This window comes from Corvus moneduloides, chromosome 2 (assembly GCF_009650955.1).
Source record: "Corvus moneduloides isolate bCorMon1 chromosome 2, bCorMon1.pri, whole genome shotgun sequence".
NCBI classification, from domain to species: domain Eukaryota; kingdom Metazoa; phylum Chordata; class Aves; order Passeriformes; family Corvidae; genus Corvus; species Corvus moneduloides.
This window is the reverse complement of record NC_045477.1, coordinates 51,357,901-51,375,376: the sequence shown is the minus strand read 5'-3', so window position 1 is coordinate 51,375,376 and position 17,476 is coordinate 51,357,901. Positions and strand designations below refer to the sequence as shown.

The following is a 17,476-nucleotide window of genomic DNA, read 5'->3' as shown; positions in this document are numbered from 1 at the left end:
ACAGACAGATGTATGTGCACACACTCAAGAAGTACCCTACACCATTAGGTGGCATATTCAGTACTTGTACTGTGTTACATTTCTGATGTGCTGTTAAAGAACTATGTAATATCTCCACGTCTGTTAGCTACTTCCAAGAAAACCCAGAAAGTAAGTCCAAACCTCTGACTGTAGAATATATTTAAATTAGCAATATTAACCACATGCCACTGAGCTCTGTGAAACCACTCTTACCCACAAAATAGATACCCAGTTATTTTGACAGAGTGGAATCTAGCAGAAGTTCATAGACTTCTACACTATAGTGGTAACATGAACTGCCACAGAGAGAGCTGAGTATACCCACAATACCTGAGATCAATTAAGGTCTCTTACAAATAGCATCCATTAACCTGTGATCTGTCAGATCTGTGCATCAGTAACACCGTGTGGATGTAAGCAAGGACAGAATTTGCCCCACTTGGCCCCATTTCTGTGTAGTGCAACCAAGAGGTCAGCTTCAGCATTCACACATTCAATGCCAGCAAACTCCATAGAGTGCTCACAGGCACAGTGGCAGCAATTTCCTATTTTTAAAAAAAGATCAGAGAAGCAAAAACGATCTGTGAATGCGAGTGCTATGGTATTATTTGAAGTCACTGCCTTCTTTTCTTTTCTTTCTTTTTTTCTTTTTTAAAGAAACAGGTATTGAAACTATCCCAGCTAATAATTTCATTCTGACACTTGAGTTTAAAAGGTTAAGTTACTATCTGAAGAAAGGTAATCTGACTGCCTTTCATAGCAGCCTGCAAGCTCTGCAATCTGCATAGAGAGGGGCATTTGTCATCATTAGCTGAGCAGTGACAGCTGGCACCTAGGGTGTCCCAGATTTAAGAAGTGGCAAAGGCACTCTTTTGCCTTAAGTTGCCATCAAGTATAGCAGGTTTCATAAGGAGCAATATTTTCTTCTTGTTACAGAGCATGAAATAACAGCAGTGAATGCATCTGTATTTTTTTCAGCATGGAGAAATGGCTGATATACAATTAGCAGTTCCCTTTAGACAACAAGACACCAGGTTTATTCTATGAGCAAATATCCAATTCATGTCACTTGAAAATAACTACAATTGTTTTAAGATTAGGGCAGTATATTTTCCTTCAGAGATATTTCAGACTGATGGATTTGTATATTTTATTTATGGACATGACAAATCGTGAATAAAACACAGTTTTTAACTAGAGGTATAGTACTGTCACTCCAAGCTAGGAGTGCCTAATTGCTTAAAGCAGACAGGTTATTAGGTATAGGGGAAAAAATAGTCCTACACTGGCATACAATCTAATGCAGTACATTAATGCTCTGAAAGAATACCTGATGCAGCACTATTTTAATAGCAGCTTTAGAAACTTGAAGTATATTTTCGTAGTGTATTTAATAGCTAAATTTGATGCTGTATTTTTTTTTCAAAACAGTTCCATGGAATTTTGCAAATGTATTCATATTTAAGTGTGTATTTAATAAGTGGAATGAGTAGAAATCCATGAAAAAAGTTGTTTTCATACCACCATCAATAATTCAATCTATGAAAGACTGAATAAATGGTTTACAAACATTAAGAGACCCTGACTTGGTTGCTTTTACAAAAACAAAATACAAAACTAAAAGTTAATATACCTTGACATGAAACAAACAAACAAAAAAACTCAGTAAAACAACCAACCAACACAAACCAAACAGAATTTAGAAAAGCAAATACAAAAAAACCCTCATTTCTCCACAGTCTCTCAAGTTTGGAAACATAATTCATAATGCTTGATTTTGCATTATTATGTAAAATAGTTTTTCACAAATAAAACTAATTTTTGTGTTAATGTAAAATCTATGCAAATACATGCAGTCATTTATCAGGGAAGCTGACAAGCATTCCATATTGGAGAGGGAAAATGAAACTGCCTCAAGAATAGAGGCAATTAATTATTTCTGTATTTTCTCTTCCTCTGTCTTGAGGCACAGAAGTTATCCATCCAGTTAAAACAGCAAATGAAATAAAGAGATTTTTTTTTTTATTTAAACACATATGGCTTTTGCCTGCAATACTGATCACCACAAGGTCTACAGATGCCCGTGGCTAAATTGTACACTGGCAGATGCACACAAGGGAAAACTGTGTTAATGCAGCGTGGTGAACAAAACAAATGAAGAACTGAATTTGGGGGCTGGGGGTAGAGGGTGAGGGAGAGAGGACTTTTTTTTACCATGTTGAGATACAGTTTGCCTACAAAGGGTGGATTAGATTAGCTGTAGATTTAGCCTAAAAAGTTTCTTCTCCTCCATTATGTCAAAAATCTGAATAGTATATATGGAAGAAAACATCCACGTAGATCCATGCAGTTTTCTAATGTACAGATTATAAATAATGGGCTTGCCAAGATAAATGGTTATATTATTTCATCTTTACAATTAAGGATTAATAATACATAATGAATGTACTCACAGAATATAATGAGAAAACTGTTGTCCAACATACTTGCTGTCATTTTTTACCTATTTAAAGAAGCAATGTCTTGAAGAGTAGGGAAAAATGGCAAGCATTATGGCACAACCTAGCATATGCCATATACTCATCTGTGCTTCAGAGGGCTAGTAAGAATTCCACACTTAATAATTGTTCCTTTTGATAAGGTTATTTAAAAAAAAAAAAAATGAAGTGAAAATTGAAGCCAGTTTATTCCTGGAAATAATTTGCAGGAGAAAACAAAAAATAGAAATGGTAAAATATTTACTGAAAATAAGACAGAACCATGTTGATCACAGTAACTTCTTTCTTAGTAGGCCTGTACACACCGCATAAACCCATTAAAATCTGTATTGACCTTAAAAAAAAGTAAACTCCCCCAATTTTTCCCCTGGAAGTTTCCTTTAATTTTAAAAAATAATTATTTTGTATCAACTAAAACAGTAAATAAAGAAGATTCATAAATGTGAAGTAATAAAGATATCTCCTTTTCCTCATCTAAAACTAAGGAGTCTTAAGAGACACCATTGTCACCACCCTAACAGATACCCTGTAATTTTTTATCTTCTTTTCAATGGCATTAATGTATTTTAAATAATAACGTGTCCAAAAGGCAAAATCTATTTCAACTGTCAAGAAAAATTGATTGTAATATTCCTTTCAGATAAACAGCTATTTCCACAAGCTAATATTTCTCTTTCAACAATTTGATTGGATATTTATGAAATTACATGATTACATGCTATTTCTATAGCCTTTCTCATTTCAGGGACACCAGCACTATGCCACAAAGGATCCACTTCTTTATATTCTGTCCTAGAGCTGGCCTAAAAACTGGTAGGAAAAAGCAGGAAGGACAGTAGGTGATGTAGGTTAAATTTTTGAATTCAAGAGGACAACTGGAGTGATTTGCTGCTCTTAATAAGAGACTAAAATTTCCCCTAGATAAAATATTGTGTTCTACAATGACAATGTTCTACCAGTTAAAAAAAAAAAAAAAGTTCAGAGTGGTGGTGTGAAAATATTTTAAAGGCCAAAAGATCTAAGTATCTTGTTTTTTCTGAACAGATTTCACCTCTTCCTCCTTAAATAAGGTTGCTAATATGATTATATTACAGTTATAGTTAGGATACTTTTAGGAACAATAAGTGTTCTTAGTGAGTAGGTTGTTTATATTTAATACTGCTAAAAGACTCTGTAGCTTTAGAGATTTTAGAAATAGTCCTGAATATGCGAAAATAGATGAAAATATATAGTTTTAATGGGGATTCTGAAAGCATAATCCTTCATCTGTTTTTCTGAATAACCTTACCTTCCTCATAAGCGTTTTAGAGTGGACTGGGGGAGCATTTTTGTGAGAGGACGAAACAGCAATGTCCTTTCTCAAGAAGCTATTTTAATGTTATGGCTAAAGCACAATGAAAAAATAGGGAAGTGCTGCTTGACAGAAGTGTATATATTTGAGCCAAAAATGTATTTCCTCACCAACGCGTGCATTTGATACGTTAGATGTTTTAGAGGCTCACTGTATTTCATCCTCTTCAAATGTTAACCTCCAAGTGTTACCTTGTTTTGGCCCTGATTCTGCCCATGATGTCACGGGTGCTTTTAGGCTCACAGTGAAGTGCATGGGCAGTTATTTGCAGGACCAGGGCCTTCATAAGGTTCAATGAAACGTATTAATCACTTATGACCAACTCACTCAACTCCTTCCTTCACCGTTATTTGGAAAGAAAATATTGGAGAGCTATACACTACATTAAAAATAGAAGTCTACATTGAAATATGTTAGGTATGTCCTTTCATAACTAAATCAAGATTAAATGAGTTACACAGGTAATTTAACATATTCATGTAATTGTAAAGAGAGGACAAAAGTTTCATTTTGAATTGGAGAGACATAAGATGCCCAAAGTATTGGCATCATGAAAATTAGCAATAAACACATAGTATGACCAAATGCATACAAAAAATGGTGCTTCTTATAACTTCATATTGGCCAGTGTTCAAAGGTGTTAAGCAATGTCTTCTGCTAATTTCAGTATCTTCAGCAGCTACCGATGAGATGATGTAGTTTAGTTTGCTAGTCGATATGAAACCAGGTTACAGAAAAGCACCAGTCACAAAAATAAGTATGTTCAAGACATACCACCCTCCCATTCTGACTGGGCTAATAAGATGTTGGGTTACTCCTAAGACATAGCATATTGTGTGATGCCATAATTTATATAATGATGTATTTCAAATGCTCCCCCACTTTAATTTCAACTTACATTTTCTAACACTCTAGTCCTCTCTCATATTCCAGGGCTAAAGTTACCGAGAGGAAAGGTTAGTTTAGACATGAATTCTTCAGAAGCTGCTCATCCAACACATACAGCTTTATTTTCAAGGGCAACATTCAATATTTTCAGTCATTTAATCATATACAGCAATAGAGAGTAATGAGAGTTCTGCAGTGTTGGATGACCCACTACAGATGTAGTAGATTAGAAGGCGCTAATCCCCACTGATTCCACAGTCCTCTAGCAGTTCAGCAAAAAAAGAACATTCTCCAAGCTAGAGATCTTTAAAAAAGAAAAAAAAAAAAACCAACCAAAAGAAAAAAAAAACAAAACCAAACCAATGTTGGACTGCTTAAATAAAATGTTGCACTATAAGGAATGTCTGGATTTGGAGAAGCTGATGGATAAGTGAACCAAATGAATAATTCAATGCTTTTTTTTCCTGCTTACATCTTTCTGCAGTTCTAGCCAAAATCACAGTTCTGCAAGCTCCATGTTTACTTTTGAGACATAATATCTTAGAGAAAGCAAATCAGTTACTGCTTTTTCCCTTAACAGATTGCAGATTAGAGGAATTTAAAGCATTAACAGTTCATCCGTAAGACCTAGGATGACCAAGTCCAACAGTAATGGAAACTCTCTTCATGTTTTCCTTTAATTTTTAATAGGACGTGAATACATACATGTTAAGTTTAACACTAATGAATGCTAACTGTGTACTGTAAAAATTGCAAAAATTATAGCAACTTACATTTAAACTTTTCAGTTGTTCCTAAATTTGAAAGTGGAGGCAAGAAGTAAACTACAAAATTAGAATACAGAAAATTGAAGGTATCAGCAACTTCCATCACAGAAAAAAAGATGCTGCCTATTTTATATAATGTGACACATATAGCAAGCCCAGCTCAAATATCTGTCTTTAGTTTCCCTACTTGGAAAAAAAAAAAGAAAAAAATTTATTGTTGCTGGCAGGATGATATGGATGAAATAACCAGGAAGAATTGAGGGGGGAAGGGGAGAAAGAGGAGCCAAGAAATCAGATACATTCAATGAGCCTTCAAACTCACTTCAGCAGTAGGAATAAATAATTTAATCAACTCAGCTTCATTTTTTTTCTTCCTACCTCCCTAGTGCAATTGGCAGATATTAAAAAAATAAAACTTTAAAATTCATGAGCCGTTGTGTGTGGAAGAACAATCACTATATAATAAGAAATATAAAGTGATATCCATGCAAGCCCTTTGTGTAGATATGCATCTGCATGTGCATTTAACTTCACCATATAAAAAGAAATTATTGGTTAAATTTACATGTATGGCAACTTTTTGCTTTTTTTTTCAAATTGCACTTTGGGGATGTGGGCAAGTACAAAGATTTTCAACACCATTTGGCTTTTTGGCTAACATGGGCACTACATGACAAGGTAATGTAGTTTGAAAGAGTTGAAATAATAAGCAGTGCTCAACAAACACTGTTATAGTACCCCCTAATTAGGGTAAATATCTGGAAAACAGCAATTTGGTAAAAGTTACCAATATCATACGGTACCACTATCATGACAAATGATCAATCATCATTTTAATGAGGGGACTTTAATCCCGGTTTTCCAAAACAACTCAATACTCAATAAACCCAGTAGAAATAAAATTCATTGCTGAGAAGGTGTTCCTTTTCTAGTTTACAAAGGACACATTAATAACTACAGAGAAAAATTAGCTGCAGTAAGTGGTCAGAAGCTTCAAAAAATATCTATATTTTTATATCATATATAGTCATCTAGATAATAATTTTCGACATCTAAACCAAACTGACTTCTCGTCATGTTAAACAATTGGGTCACTTCAATAGTCACATTTCAGTGGTGTCTGTGATGCCTAAATACACAATTTTTTAAACTATTAAATGTTTGGTGTGTGAAATGAAGTGATGGAGTGAAGTTAATAGCAACCTTCAGTGTTAAACATCACCCAGCCAAAGCTAAATCTAGTATTTCTCATAGCCACCGAGATACAGTAAATAAGTATAGCCTGCATTACTTGAAATCATAGCCTAATCTTAGCATTACACATTGAAAACTCCGATTTAGTATATTAGGACGTAATTTTTGTTTAAATTAATTTTGCCACATTATGAATGTTACGACTTCTGACAGCTTAAAGGTACGACCTTTCCACTTTTGCCTTTAGCAACTGGAATTGCCAAGACGAAACGCACGGGGAAAAAATAAGAAAAACGTGGCCCGGAACATCCCCATCGCTAACGTGCAGCTCTGAGGCTCCTGCAACGCTGGAAGTTGAGGGTTGCCCCCACCGCAGGAAAGGGCTGTTCCCTCGGCGGGAAAGGGAGGAAGGGACAACCTTTTGTCCGCCCGCTGTAACTTTCGGTTTTATCCGGCGCTGGTCTGTGACCCTGCGAGAAAGGGGCTCTTTGACATTTCCATCCCAAAGAAGCCGCCCCCGACGCGGCAGCGCCGGCGGTTTCGCGCCGGACGGCCCCGGGACCAGCGGCCGCCGCCGCCCGGGGCGGGAACCGGGGCCGGGATTGGGGCCGCCGTGGGCCTTCCCCCGCACCAGTCGGTCCCCGGGACCGGCCCGCTGGAGTTGGTCCCAACTTGACCGCCCTTCCTGGGCACAGCCCAGCCGTGCCCTGCTGCGGCCAACACCACCCCGTGTCTGAGGACACCGCACGACCGCCATGGCCCGCGGCCCCCAGGGGCGGGCTGGGCCGTGCCGGGCCCCATCCTGGGGCAGCGGGGCGGGATGTGCCGGGCCGGAGAGGTGCCTCCCCCTCCCCGCCCGCCGCCGGGGCCGGTGGCGGTGCCGCCAAGCCGGCTCTGGGTGCGCCGGCCCCCGCGGAAGGGGGAAGAGGGCCGACCTCCGCTCCCGCCGCGGCCCCGCCGCCGAGCAGGTTACCCGCGCACCCAGGGGCGGCCGCCGGTAGGAGCGGCGGAGACGCGCCCGCCTGTCCCCCCGGAGCCAGCCCGAACCCCTGGAAGTGCCTGCTCCGGGAAGGCTGGGGCAGCCGGCTCCCAGAGCCCGCAGCACCGCGGCCGCGCACGCCACCGCCCCGCGGGGGAGGAGAGAGGAAGGGCGGGAGGGAGGCGGCAGCCCCGGGCCCGAAGTAGGGACGGCGGCAGCGGCCGGTGGCTGCGCTCCTCGGCGGCGGCTCGGGAGGCACCGGGACCGGGCGCTCTGTGCCGCTGCCGCCGCCGGACCCGCCGCGGCCGGGGGGAGGCACGCTTGTCCCGCCCGGCCCCTGGCCGGGAAACTAACCGGAGGAGGGAGAAAACCCGGGAGGAAACTGCCTCCTCTCCGCCCTGAACAGCCAGAAAGCGGTCGCCCTTCTCCCGGCGGCCAAGGGCTGCGGCCGAGAAGAGGTAAGCTGCTTCGGGACGACCTGTCACCTGCAGTTTTTCAGCGACAGCCCCAGCCCTGCTCAACTCATGGGCAGGAAAGCATTTCGGTCGGCTTCCTGCTCGAGAGCGGCACGGGAACACCCATATAACCGCTAGACTGAGGGAGCCAAGCGCACAGTCACAAATTCTCCGCTATGTGCAATAAAGTTGGTCGCGTTCATACGCTGAATAAATGTCGTGAAATGTTCTTTGTGGTATGACTTCTCAGCCACGGGTATGCCCGTGACAGTTACCTTAGGCAAAGGTAATCGGTCATTAGTCTAAAGATTCCAAGCGATCAAAAGCTTTTCTGGTTTAGTTTTTTTTTCTTAAATATATATATTTATGTATATAAAATTTAGGGCTGTCTTAAAGTGAAGCTCAGTAAATGCTGTGAAGCAGAAGAGCTTACCACTCCAGTTTATTTGCAAATAAAGGTCCCGATTACCAACACTTAAAGTACCGAAGGCGAAATTTGCTAATTACACATCACACAGGCGAAACCCCAAACTGTCAGACAAGCAAGCCAGCATGTTTGCAGTCGCTAGCGTGCCTCCCGTGTGCACATTTACTAAGAGCAGCTTGCTAGCACAGCTCGCTATACGATAAATCCTCCAGGTTTGAAATTAATAGGTACTTATAGTGCGTCTCGAAAAGCAGCCGAACATCCACTCCTCACAACATATCGGAGCGCAATACAGAATATAAAAACGAGGCTAAGAATTGGCAAAGGAGATTTACCGTCTGTATCTGCTGCTTGATTTTTGGAAGGAACGTGAAAAAGACCTGACAGATATGTTTAGCGATTGATTCTCCCTTCATAAGGTACAAATAAAAAAAGCAAGGCAGAGACAATGCCGAAATGCATTAAACCTCAAAATCGATTAGAGCCCGTCAGAAGATCCTTTAAAACAATACAAATCGTGGACTTCTGAGTAATATTTTATTCCAAAGAACACTAAATTTGCCGTGAATCCGCTGCCTTGTTCACTGGCCGGTTCACGAGAGAAAAAAAATCCAAACCTACTTCTCGCTTGCAGTTACAGACAACTATCAGGAGGAAAAGGACAGCGTGATGTGACGCCAAGTGGGAGTAATGAATTTACGCCTGTGCTCCTGTCGGAGCGAGCCGGGTCTGTAGCTCCCCAGTTGATGGATGCCCATTAATACACCTGCATTCACGTCCCGGCCATGAGGAGGCACGCAGGGATTCAGTACGGAGCGGCACAGTTTTGCCAAGTCCTCTCGAAACGTCAATACCCTTCAAGTTACACCCAAAGGAGAGCGATTTCTCTTGATTCCCGAGTATACAGAGGACCGGGGCAGGTTTTTAGCCGGTAACCTTCTACCTTTCAATATGTGCTTGCGTGTGCGTGTGTGTGTGGCTGTGTATACATATCTATCTCCTAGAGAGGGATTAATTAGCCGAGTTTGAGCTGAAAGAGGCTGCAGTGACGAGCCCAGTGGCGATTGGCCGCCCGCCTGCCTGGCCCTGCCTTTATAATTTCCACACGAGTGCATCTGGGCTCTTATACAAACCAACAGCCAGCTTCTTCTGACATACACACACGGCACTTTTTTCCACCATCTGATTAACCGCCCTGCATACACACGGTGATTACTACGGGAAAACATAAATAAATACGAAGAGGTTTTATTATTTTGACTACTGGAACCCTCGCTGTGTCTCAGTGCAACTTTTGTTTTTTCTTGCTGCTGGGAAAGGTGCTGCTCTCGATGCTTTCCTCTCACTCACGGACCCTTTAAAAAAAGGGGAAGGAAAAATATCGCCCCCTCCAGTCCCCCGCCCGCTCCCCCCTCCCTTCCCCCCCCCCCCTCCCCCCGCCACACACACTTCAAGACGGCTGATCTAAAAAAGCAGGAAGAGAGCATCTGAGGAGCAGCAGCCTCGGCGCATTTTGAAAAACATTTGTTATATTTCAGAGTGCGGCAGCCTGTTTCTCCTCTGAAGTTGGCTCCAGCCTTAGCAGCCGCATTGGATCCCACAGCCTATTGCGAGACTCCGGTATACAATCCGGATCTCTGCCCCAACATGATCGCGGCCCAGGCCAAGCTGGTGTATCACTTGAATAAATACTACAATGAGAAATGCCAAGCCAGGAAAGCTGCCATCGCCAAAACGATCCGAGAAGTCTGCAAAGTGGTGTCGGACGTGCTGAAGGAGGTGGAAGTGCAGGAGCCTCGCTTCATCAGTTCCTTGAACGAGATGGACAATCGCTATGAGGGGCTGGAAGTCATCTCCCCCACGGAGTTTGAAGTCGTGCTGTATCTGAACCAAATGGGGGTTTTCAACTTCGTGGACGACGGCTCCTTGCCGGGCTGCGCTGTGTTAAAGTTAAGCGACGGGCGCAAGAGGAGCATGTCCCTCTGGGTGGAGTTCATCACGGCGTCTGGCTACCTCTCCGCTCGCAAAATCCGGTCCAGATTCCAGACTCTGGTGGCTCAAGCCGTGGATAAGTGCAGTTACAGAGACGTAGTAAAGATGGTGGCGGACACTAGCGAAGTGAAGCTGAGGATCAGGGATCGGTACGTCGTGCAGATCACTCCAGCGTTCAAGTGCACGGGGATCTGGCCGCGGAGTGCTGCACACTGGCCGCTTCCCCACATCCCCTGGCCGGGACCCAACCGGGTGGCGGAGGTCAAGGCGGAAGGCTTCAACCTCTTGTCCAAGGAGTGCCACTCTCTGGCCGGCAAGCAGAGCTCGGCCGAGAGCGATGCCTGGGTGCTGCAGTTCGCGGAAGCTGAGAACAGACTGCAGATGGGCGGCTGCAGGAAGAAATGCCTCTCCATCCTCAAAACCTTACGGGACCGTCACCTGGAGCTGCCGGGCCAGCCCCTGAATAATTATCACATGAAGACTCTGGTTTCCTACGAATGCGAAAAGCATCCCCGCGAATCGGACTGGGACGAGTCGTGCCTGGGGGACCGGCTCAACGGGATTTTACTGCAGCTCATCTCGTGCCTCCAGTGCAGGAGGTGCCCGCACTACTTCTTGCCCAACTTAGACCTCTTTCAGGGCAAGCCTCACTCGGCCCTGGAAAACGCGGCCAAACAAACGTGGCGACTAGCTAGGGAAATACTTACCAACCCGAAAAGTTTGGAGAAACTTTAGAGGGTAACTATAAAACCGGCCTGACCGATAAATCTGATAATTTCCCGATGAAGTTTAAGATGCCTGTTTGAAAAGTCATATATTTCCACTTGACAATGCAAATAATATTCTCTTTTAAAAAGGAATATAGCTTAGGCTCTTCACAAAGAAAAGCAAATGAGAACAGCAAGCATCATTCCTCTTCGTCACAGTTTTGCAGTTCCCCGTGGGGGAAAAAAAAAAAAGAAAAAAAAAAAAAAAGAAAAAAGGAAAAGGAAAGTGTGCTACCTGGAAAGGAAAATTGGCCGTAATTTGATTGTGACCATTCTGCCTAAAAACGGTACCAACGGATTATAACAAAACCCGGTATTTTTATGTAAACCCTCTGTGAGTAAAAGCTATTTGGATATGCCACCTGAACAAACCCTAATGTACCTTTTGATTTGTATCAAATATTGTGATCTCACATTGTCTTTGAAATTGTGGATGTTGGTGTTTTGTGATTTGGTGAACAGAAGTTAAATTGCCATTTTGGATACTTCAAGGACATTTTCTGCTAAAAAGAAGATACCATTTAAAAAGGTAGATTTTATCACAGTACTTTTGTTAATTGTCTTTTGAAGTGTCTGAACTTAACAAGTTTACATTTTTCGTTTCATATATATTGCTTGTTCTATTTCTAACATTCCATAAATATACTTGAAATGTTATTTAAATATATTCAAAAGAAATTTGGATTCTGCTTATATAATAACGCTTGAATATTGGAATTATATATTTGAAAATGCACTTGAAATACACTGGATAATTACTTTTTGTGATTTAGATTTTAATTTCTGTTGCTGATTTATTTAATTACAAGCTAATAAATGAAGTAAAATGCATATGGGTAAGTGTTTCAATATCGGATCAAGTTTTCCACTTGAAAAACCAGAGGCAGCTATGTTTCGTGGATTTTGCCTTTCTGTGGGTAGTTGCTTAAATCCTGTAAAGCAGAAAACTTAAGGGCAGACTCCTGCCTATGCATTTTGAATAGTTTTGTAGAATATGGAAATATTGATGGTACAAACATATTGGAATTTAGCTCCAGATGACCATAAGTAACTGTCAGACACCGACGTACTTATCAATACAGTTACACTTCTTCAGCCGTCAGGAAAGAAATCTGTTTTTGAAGGGTTTATTATACGGTGCTGTTGTGTTTCTGCTCGCTTTTGAACAAAGCTGAGGAAACACAACGTATCTGTGAAGCAGTGTTTTGAGTAACCAGTGATCCTGATAAAACTAGCAATTTGGTGCAGGTACTAATAAAAAGGAAAATAAAATTTATAGGTGAGAGCCAGCACAAGTAAAGTGAACAACAATATTGCTTCTGACCTACAAATCCGTTACGAATGTGATAAGATTGCCAGTTGCACTCCCAGAAATCAAGCCCCTGAGCTCCCAGGACATTCAGAGGGAATAACCTGTGTGTGCTTACAAAACTGCACTCAATCCAAAGCCGCCTGTCTGTACCGCACTGCCTGGTCCCTCTCAGGATGCATTTCTTTAAAATGGCTTTTAAATCAAAACACAAATTAACAACGCGGATTTTGATTAGGATCCTAACAGTCAACAAGTGCTGAAAGAGGCCAATCTCCTGTGTGACACCCACTAACAACTACTTCCAGTGGGTGCACTTTAGCGAAACTGTTATACTCAGAGATTCTGGCAGAAACTTTTTTACCCCAGCACTGCAAAGAAAGTTCCGAGTTTGACAAATTATTTACCAAAGAGAAATAACTTCATTGCAAACATATTCAGACGAGGAGTTTTCTTGGAAATTATTTATACTATTTCTGCATGAAAAAAAACCCCAAACCCCAAGGTCTTTGTAAAAGTACTTCCCCTGTTTCCTCTCTTCCAACATTTTCCAGAGCAATAGCAAAGATATAAAGCAAGAGCGATAAGAATAAAAAGAGATGCAGGCGAGAGGAGCGCCCTGTTAAGACACGTCCCTTCCGTCTGCCCCCTCCTCCCCCGCGTGGCATCCCCCGCGCCGTTCCCGCGGGGAGAAAGCCACGCAAAGGTTTCCGCTCAAGTCACGCACCCCTGCTCTGTTGCGGCTGGGCTGAAGGTCTTCGCGGAGGGGAGGGGGAAGGGGGGCGGCGCTGGGGAATTGGTAGTAGTAAATGACTACAGAAAAAAACAGAGCTTTCCCAGGAACCAAGTCTTCGGTACATGTCTATTTCCCTCCTCCCCCCTTTTCTTTTCCCCCCCAGAAAATAAGCATTAACTTTCATTTCAGCAGTTAAAAGTGTTTACAAAATGCGCCGTATTTTCTTACAAGGAAACTAACGTTTTTGAAATAACGGGATTCTCCGATAACCTCGGAAGGCGTAAACCCCTTCGCTGTGTCCCGGGAAGGCTGCGGGCTAGGACTGCTGCTCCCTCCAGGGATTTCAGAGCAATTGGCTTAGCTACTAAATCTGACCACGTTCATACAAAGGCACCGCGCGAAAGGCTGCTGGAAAACGCGCACGCTGCCGTGATAGAGGATTTAACATCATTAATACGTTGCGCTTTTTTTTTTTTTTTTTTTTCCCCCAGCGAAAGGCGGCAGACGGGAGCGGAGTTTGGAATGAGGGGGCGGCCCCGGCGCACGTGTGCCGGGGCCGGGGACCGGGACCGCGCCCGCCAGTCCGCGGCACTCACCTTGGGGTCGATCTTCTTGAAGGCCGAGTCATCCTCATCCACCTCGAAGTAGATCTCTGTGGTGGTGATGGAGAGCGTCCCCTTGGCCACCACCACGGGGGCGATGAGCTGTGCCGGCGTGCTGAGGACCACGGGGCCTGCAAGGCAAGGGCAGCGGCGTCAGGTTGGAGGCGCCCGGCCGGCACATCCCCGGTGGCCCTTCCCTCCGCCGAGCCAGCGCCCGGCGAGCCCCCTCGTAAACCCAGTTTGTAAACGCCGCGTTCATCCCCCTCCTGCCCGCGGCCAGCGCTTTGAACTCCGCGGCCGGGGCAGAAGCGAGTTTGTGAGCTCCGGGGTTGCGAGATAAATCACAGCAGCGAAATTCAGAGGGGTTAGGGTGAAAAATAGCTGCCTCTTAGAAGAAGGTCCCCTCTCTTTTCATGCCCTTTTGCTCCTCGTTAACACTATCACTGTTTATGTGCGATAGCGGCGGCTCGTTCCACACCGCTTCGATCTGGCAGCCAAGGTCCCCGCGGCGGCCGGGCCGGGCCGGGGGCGCAGGGCAGGGCAGCCCGCAGCCCCTGCCTGCCACACCAACCCTGCGAGGCCTGGGGGCATTAACTCTGGATCCAGACCTCAACTCGGGAAAGTAACGCGAAATATCGGGGGGTTCTTAGTTGTTTCTTTTTTTTTTTTCTTTTTTCTCTTTTTTTTTTTTTTTCATCTACTTCAATATCCCCCGCACAAAAAGGCTAACATCGTTAAATATATTTACGGCAAGATCATTTTTGTTTCAACTCGCTGCCGCTTATACTTTTAAAATTACTGTATAACAATACTTCGCTCAAATATATTCCTTAACGAGACGCTTTCGCGGGCATTGAAAAGATGGGATGGAGAAAACCTATTGTAAAAGGCAGCCTTCTCCACGCAAATTGTTAGATTTTAATTCAGGGGAAAAAAACTGAAAACAACCCTTCCTTAATCCAAAAGACAACAGGATCACTTTTTCACCATCTTATCTTCAATATCAATGCAATCTACTGTTAAAGCTGACAGTGGCCGTGTTTAGGAAGACCACTTGTTTCGAAGAAAATATTATATATAAAATATTCTTCTAGATTTAACCACGAAAGCCTGTGAGATAATTTCTGTACACATACATAAGCACACAGAGCCACATGCACGTATAAACACGCATATGACGTAAAATAATACAACTCCAGTATTAAGAAGCTGGGTACAGCACCTTACTGATACACCTTTTCGAAACTAGTAAACTGACCATCTCAGGAGGTTCTAAACAGGGTTAGGTTGTTTTACACAGCTAAAAAAATCTCCCTTGCAATAAGGGAACCCCTGCTCAGAGGGCAGAGAGGCGTGAGCCTCCCTCTGCCTTCCCCAGCCGCTCGCCCCTCCAGCAGCGCCGTGCGGGCGCTGGCGTGGCCGAGCCGAGCCTGGGGCTGCGGCTCTCACCGGGGCCGACGCCACGGATGCGCCCTCACCTCCTCCCCCAGCACTGCCAGCACACTTAACTACCAGCTCTTACAAGCAGCACTTCAAATTACTCACTTAGCCCAAATTACTCCTGTATCGGCGCATCTAACTGTCATGTTGTTAATGCTTTACTTTACTGTAACACCCAATTCAAGTCCTTATTGCACAATATTTTGTCATTTACTTTGCAAAACAAATAAAGAAGAAGGCAGAGATTACTGTGCGTAGAGGGGAAAGCTAAAACGCACCGTTTCAGTAACAGCTTTCAACAGCCCAGCGTGGCGGGCGGGATAATATTGATACAAACTCTATTTTCTTTCATTTTATTGTTTTCCATCTCCTAATAAACCGAGGTAGCCTCTTGACCCCAGTCAGCTGATCGGAATCACATGCGCCGGGCTTGCCTTGCTGCTCTCCCAGTCTCGCCTCCATCTTCTCTCCCTCCCTTGGCGGTGGGAAAGGAGCCGATCCGAGCCGGGGAAGCCCGGCTGCAGGCTCCAAAGGGCAGGGTGATCGATCCGAAACGCCGCTTTAAAGCCTCATCAATCTTCATCTAGGTTGCTCGAGTAATTACGCCCGATTCTCTTGTACGATTACAAGTGGATTTGGGTTTCTATTCCCCAGGCCCCCTTTCTTTGTGTTTACAGAAGGGGGGGTCTGGCCAGCCAGCGGTTCCCTGCCCTGCAGAAGCACTTGCCCTCTCAAGCAGAGCGCCCTACTCCGCCTCTCGCCCTTCTCGGGCACACTTGGCCCGGCGCAGGGTGATGGGCTCCTGGGCCTTTGTGCGGGGAGAAAAGCGCCTTCGGAAGGCGCGTCCTGGAAACGACCCGATATTCTATCACTTTAAGGAGGCGTTTGTGGGCTTTGCTGAATCCCAGAAGGAAGAACATCAATTTAATCCAATTACCTCTTTTCCCTGGTGTTGTGTGGCTAAAATAAAAATAAAGCCACCGCTATTTAATGGCCAAAAGGCCAAACCCTATAATCTGCCATCCAGGAGAAGACAATGCGGCACCCCGGTTAGTGGGTTGTGCCAGTGATGTGCCCTTACGGACTGGAGCAGGGTGCAGAGCTGCAAAAGCAGGGGTGAATGTGGAGGGAAAGGGAACAGTCACTTCTTAGCCCGTTACTGAAGGCAGGGGAAATCGGGGATTTCTGGCTTTCTACTCCTCCCTAGAAAAGGCTCCGAGCTCCCTCCCAGATTGGTACCTTGGCATCTGCCCTGCATTCTACTCAAATGACACCCTAGATTTGTTGCAAGGTAAACATGTCAGAGGTATCACAATGCGACAAGGAATAAGCATTATCGTACTTTCCAGATGAGAAAACGTTTGCTTGTGTTTTCTTGTTTCGGAAAAAAAAAAATAATAATTTTTTAAAAAGCAGAAAGCAAAATAAATAGAAGTCACATTATGGGATTCCGAGAAAGGAGGTGTTCAAACTAAGTTTGAAAAATCTTTACAGATTTTTTTTCTCTCCTTAAAGCACAGAATGAAAAAAAAAATCGGTATTAGCAGTGTTTCATTTTTACACTTGTCCTTTGGAAATCTCCAATTACAACTTGCAATTCCATAGCGTGTTTAAGGAGCAGAGTCTTTTTGTTATAGCCTTCAGGGAGCAAGCCAGCCACTGAGAGAATACGAAATTAATCCACTACAGCTATAGAGAGAGAGGATTATGTTTTAATCCCCTTTGGGATAGTCTCTGGATTTTAAGGATCCGATATTAAAATGTTTACATAGAATATAATCAAAACAGCGCAGATTTTCCATATGGCACCGAGCTATCGGGAAGCTCTGGGTCTCTTTCCCAGACCCAATTGATAATCTAATGAAACAAAAGCCGAGCACACCTGAGCCAAGAGCCAGCCGCGGGACGGGCTCATTCGCATTCGGGAAGGATAACGAGCTTCGGCTCCAGCCTCCGCCCGGCCCGGCGGTGGCGAGCTGCGCTTTTCCAGGGGATGTAAATATTCATTTCCAGCGCGGCTGCGGCCCCGGAGAAGCACGGGGCCGGGGCT

At 44.0% G+C, this 17,476-nt stretch overlaps 3 protein-coding genes across 10 annotated transcripts in view; 2 read left to right on the top strand and 1 right to left on the bottom strand.

The window, feature by feature from the left end:
- The window catches only part of NBEA (neurobeachin), a 467,825-nt gene that overhangs the window by 135,705 nt on the left and 314,644 nt on the right, over positions 1–17,476 (bottom strand). For all 8 annotated transcript variants that reach the window (XM_032099592.1, XM_032099586.1, XM_032099589.1 and 5 more), the window contains one exon: positions 13,981–14,117. In XM_032099592.1, coding sequence (XP_031955483.1) covers positions 13,981–14,117 — 137 coding nt within the window. The remainder of the gene's footprint in view (positions 1–13,980; positions 14,118–17,476) is intronic.
- On the top strand, positions 7,352–9,840 carry LOC116439697 (formin-like protein 5). The gene is made up of 2 exons (XM_032099595.1): positions 7,352–8,156; positions 9,215–9,840. Exon 1 carries the CDS (start codon positions 7,540–7,542, stop codon positions 8,098–8,100), a length of 561 nt encoding a protein of 186 aa, XP_031955486.1. The 5' UTR covers positions 7,352–7,539; the 3' UTR covers positions 8,101–8,156; positions 9,215–9,840.
- MAB21L1 (mab-21 like 1) lies at positions 10,127–12,170 on the top strand. The gene has a single exon (XM_032099594.1). The coding sequence runs from the start codon at positions 10,228–10,230 to the stop codon at positions 11,305–11,307; it is 1,080 nt and encodes a 359-aa protein (XP_031955485.1). The 5' UTR covers positions 10,127–10,227; the 3' UTR covers positions 11,308–12,170.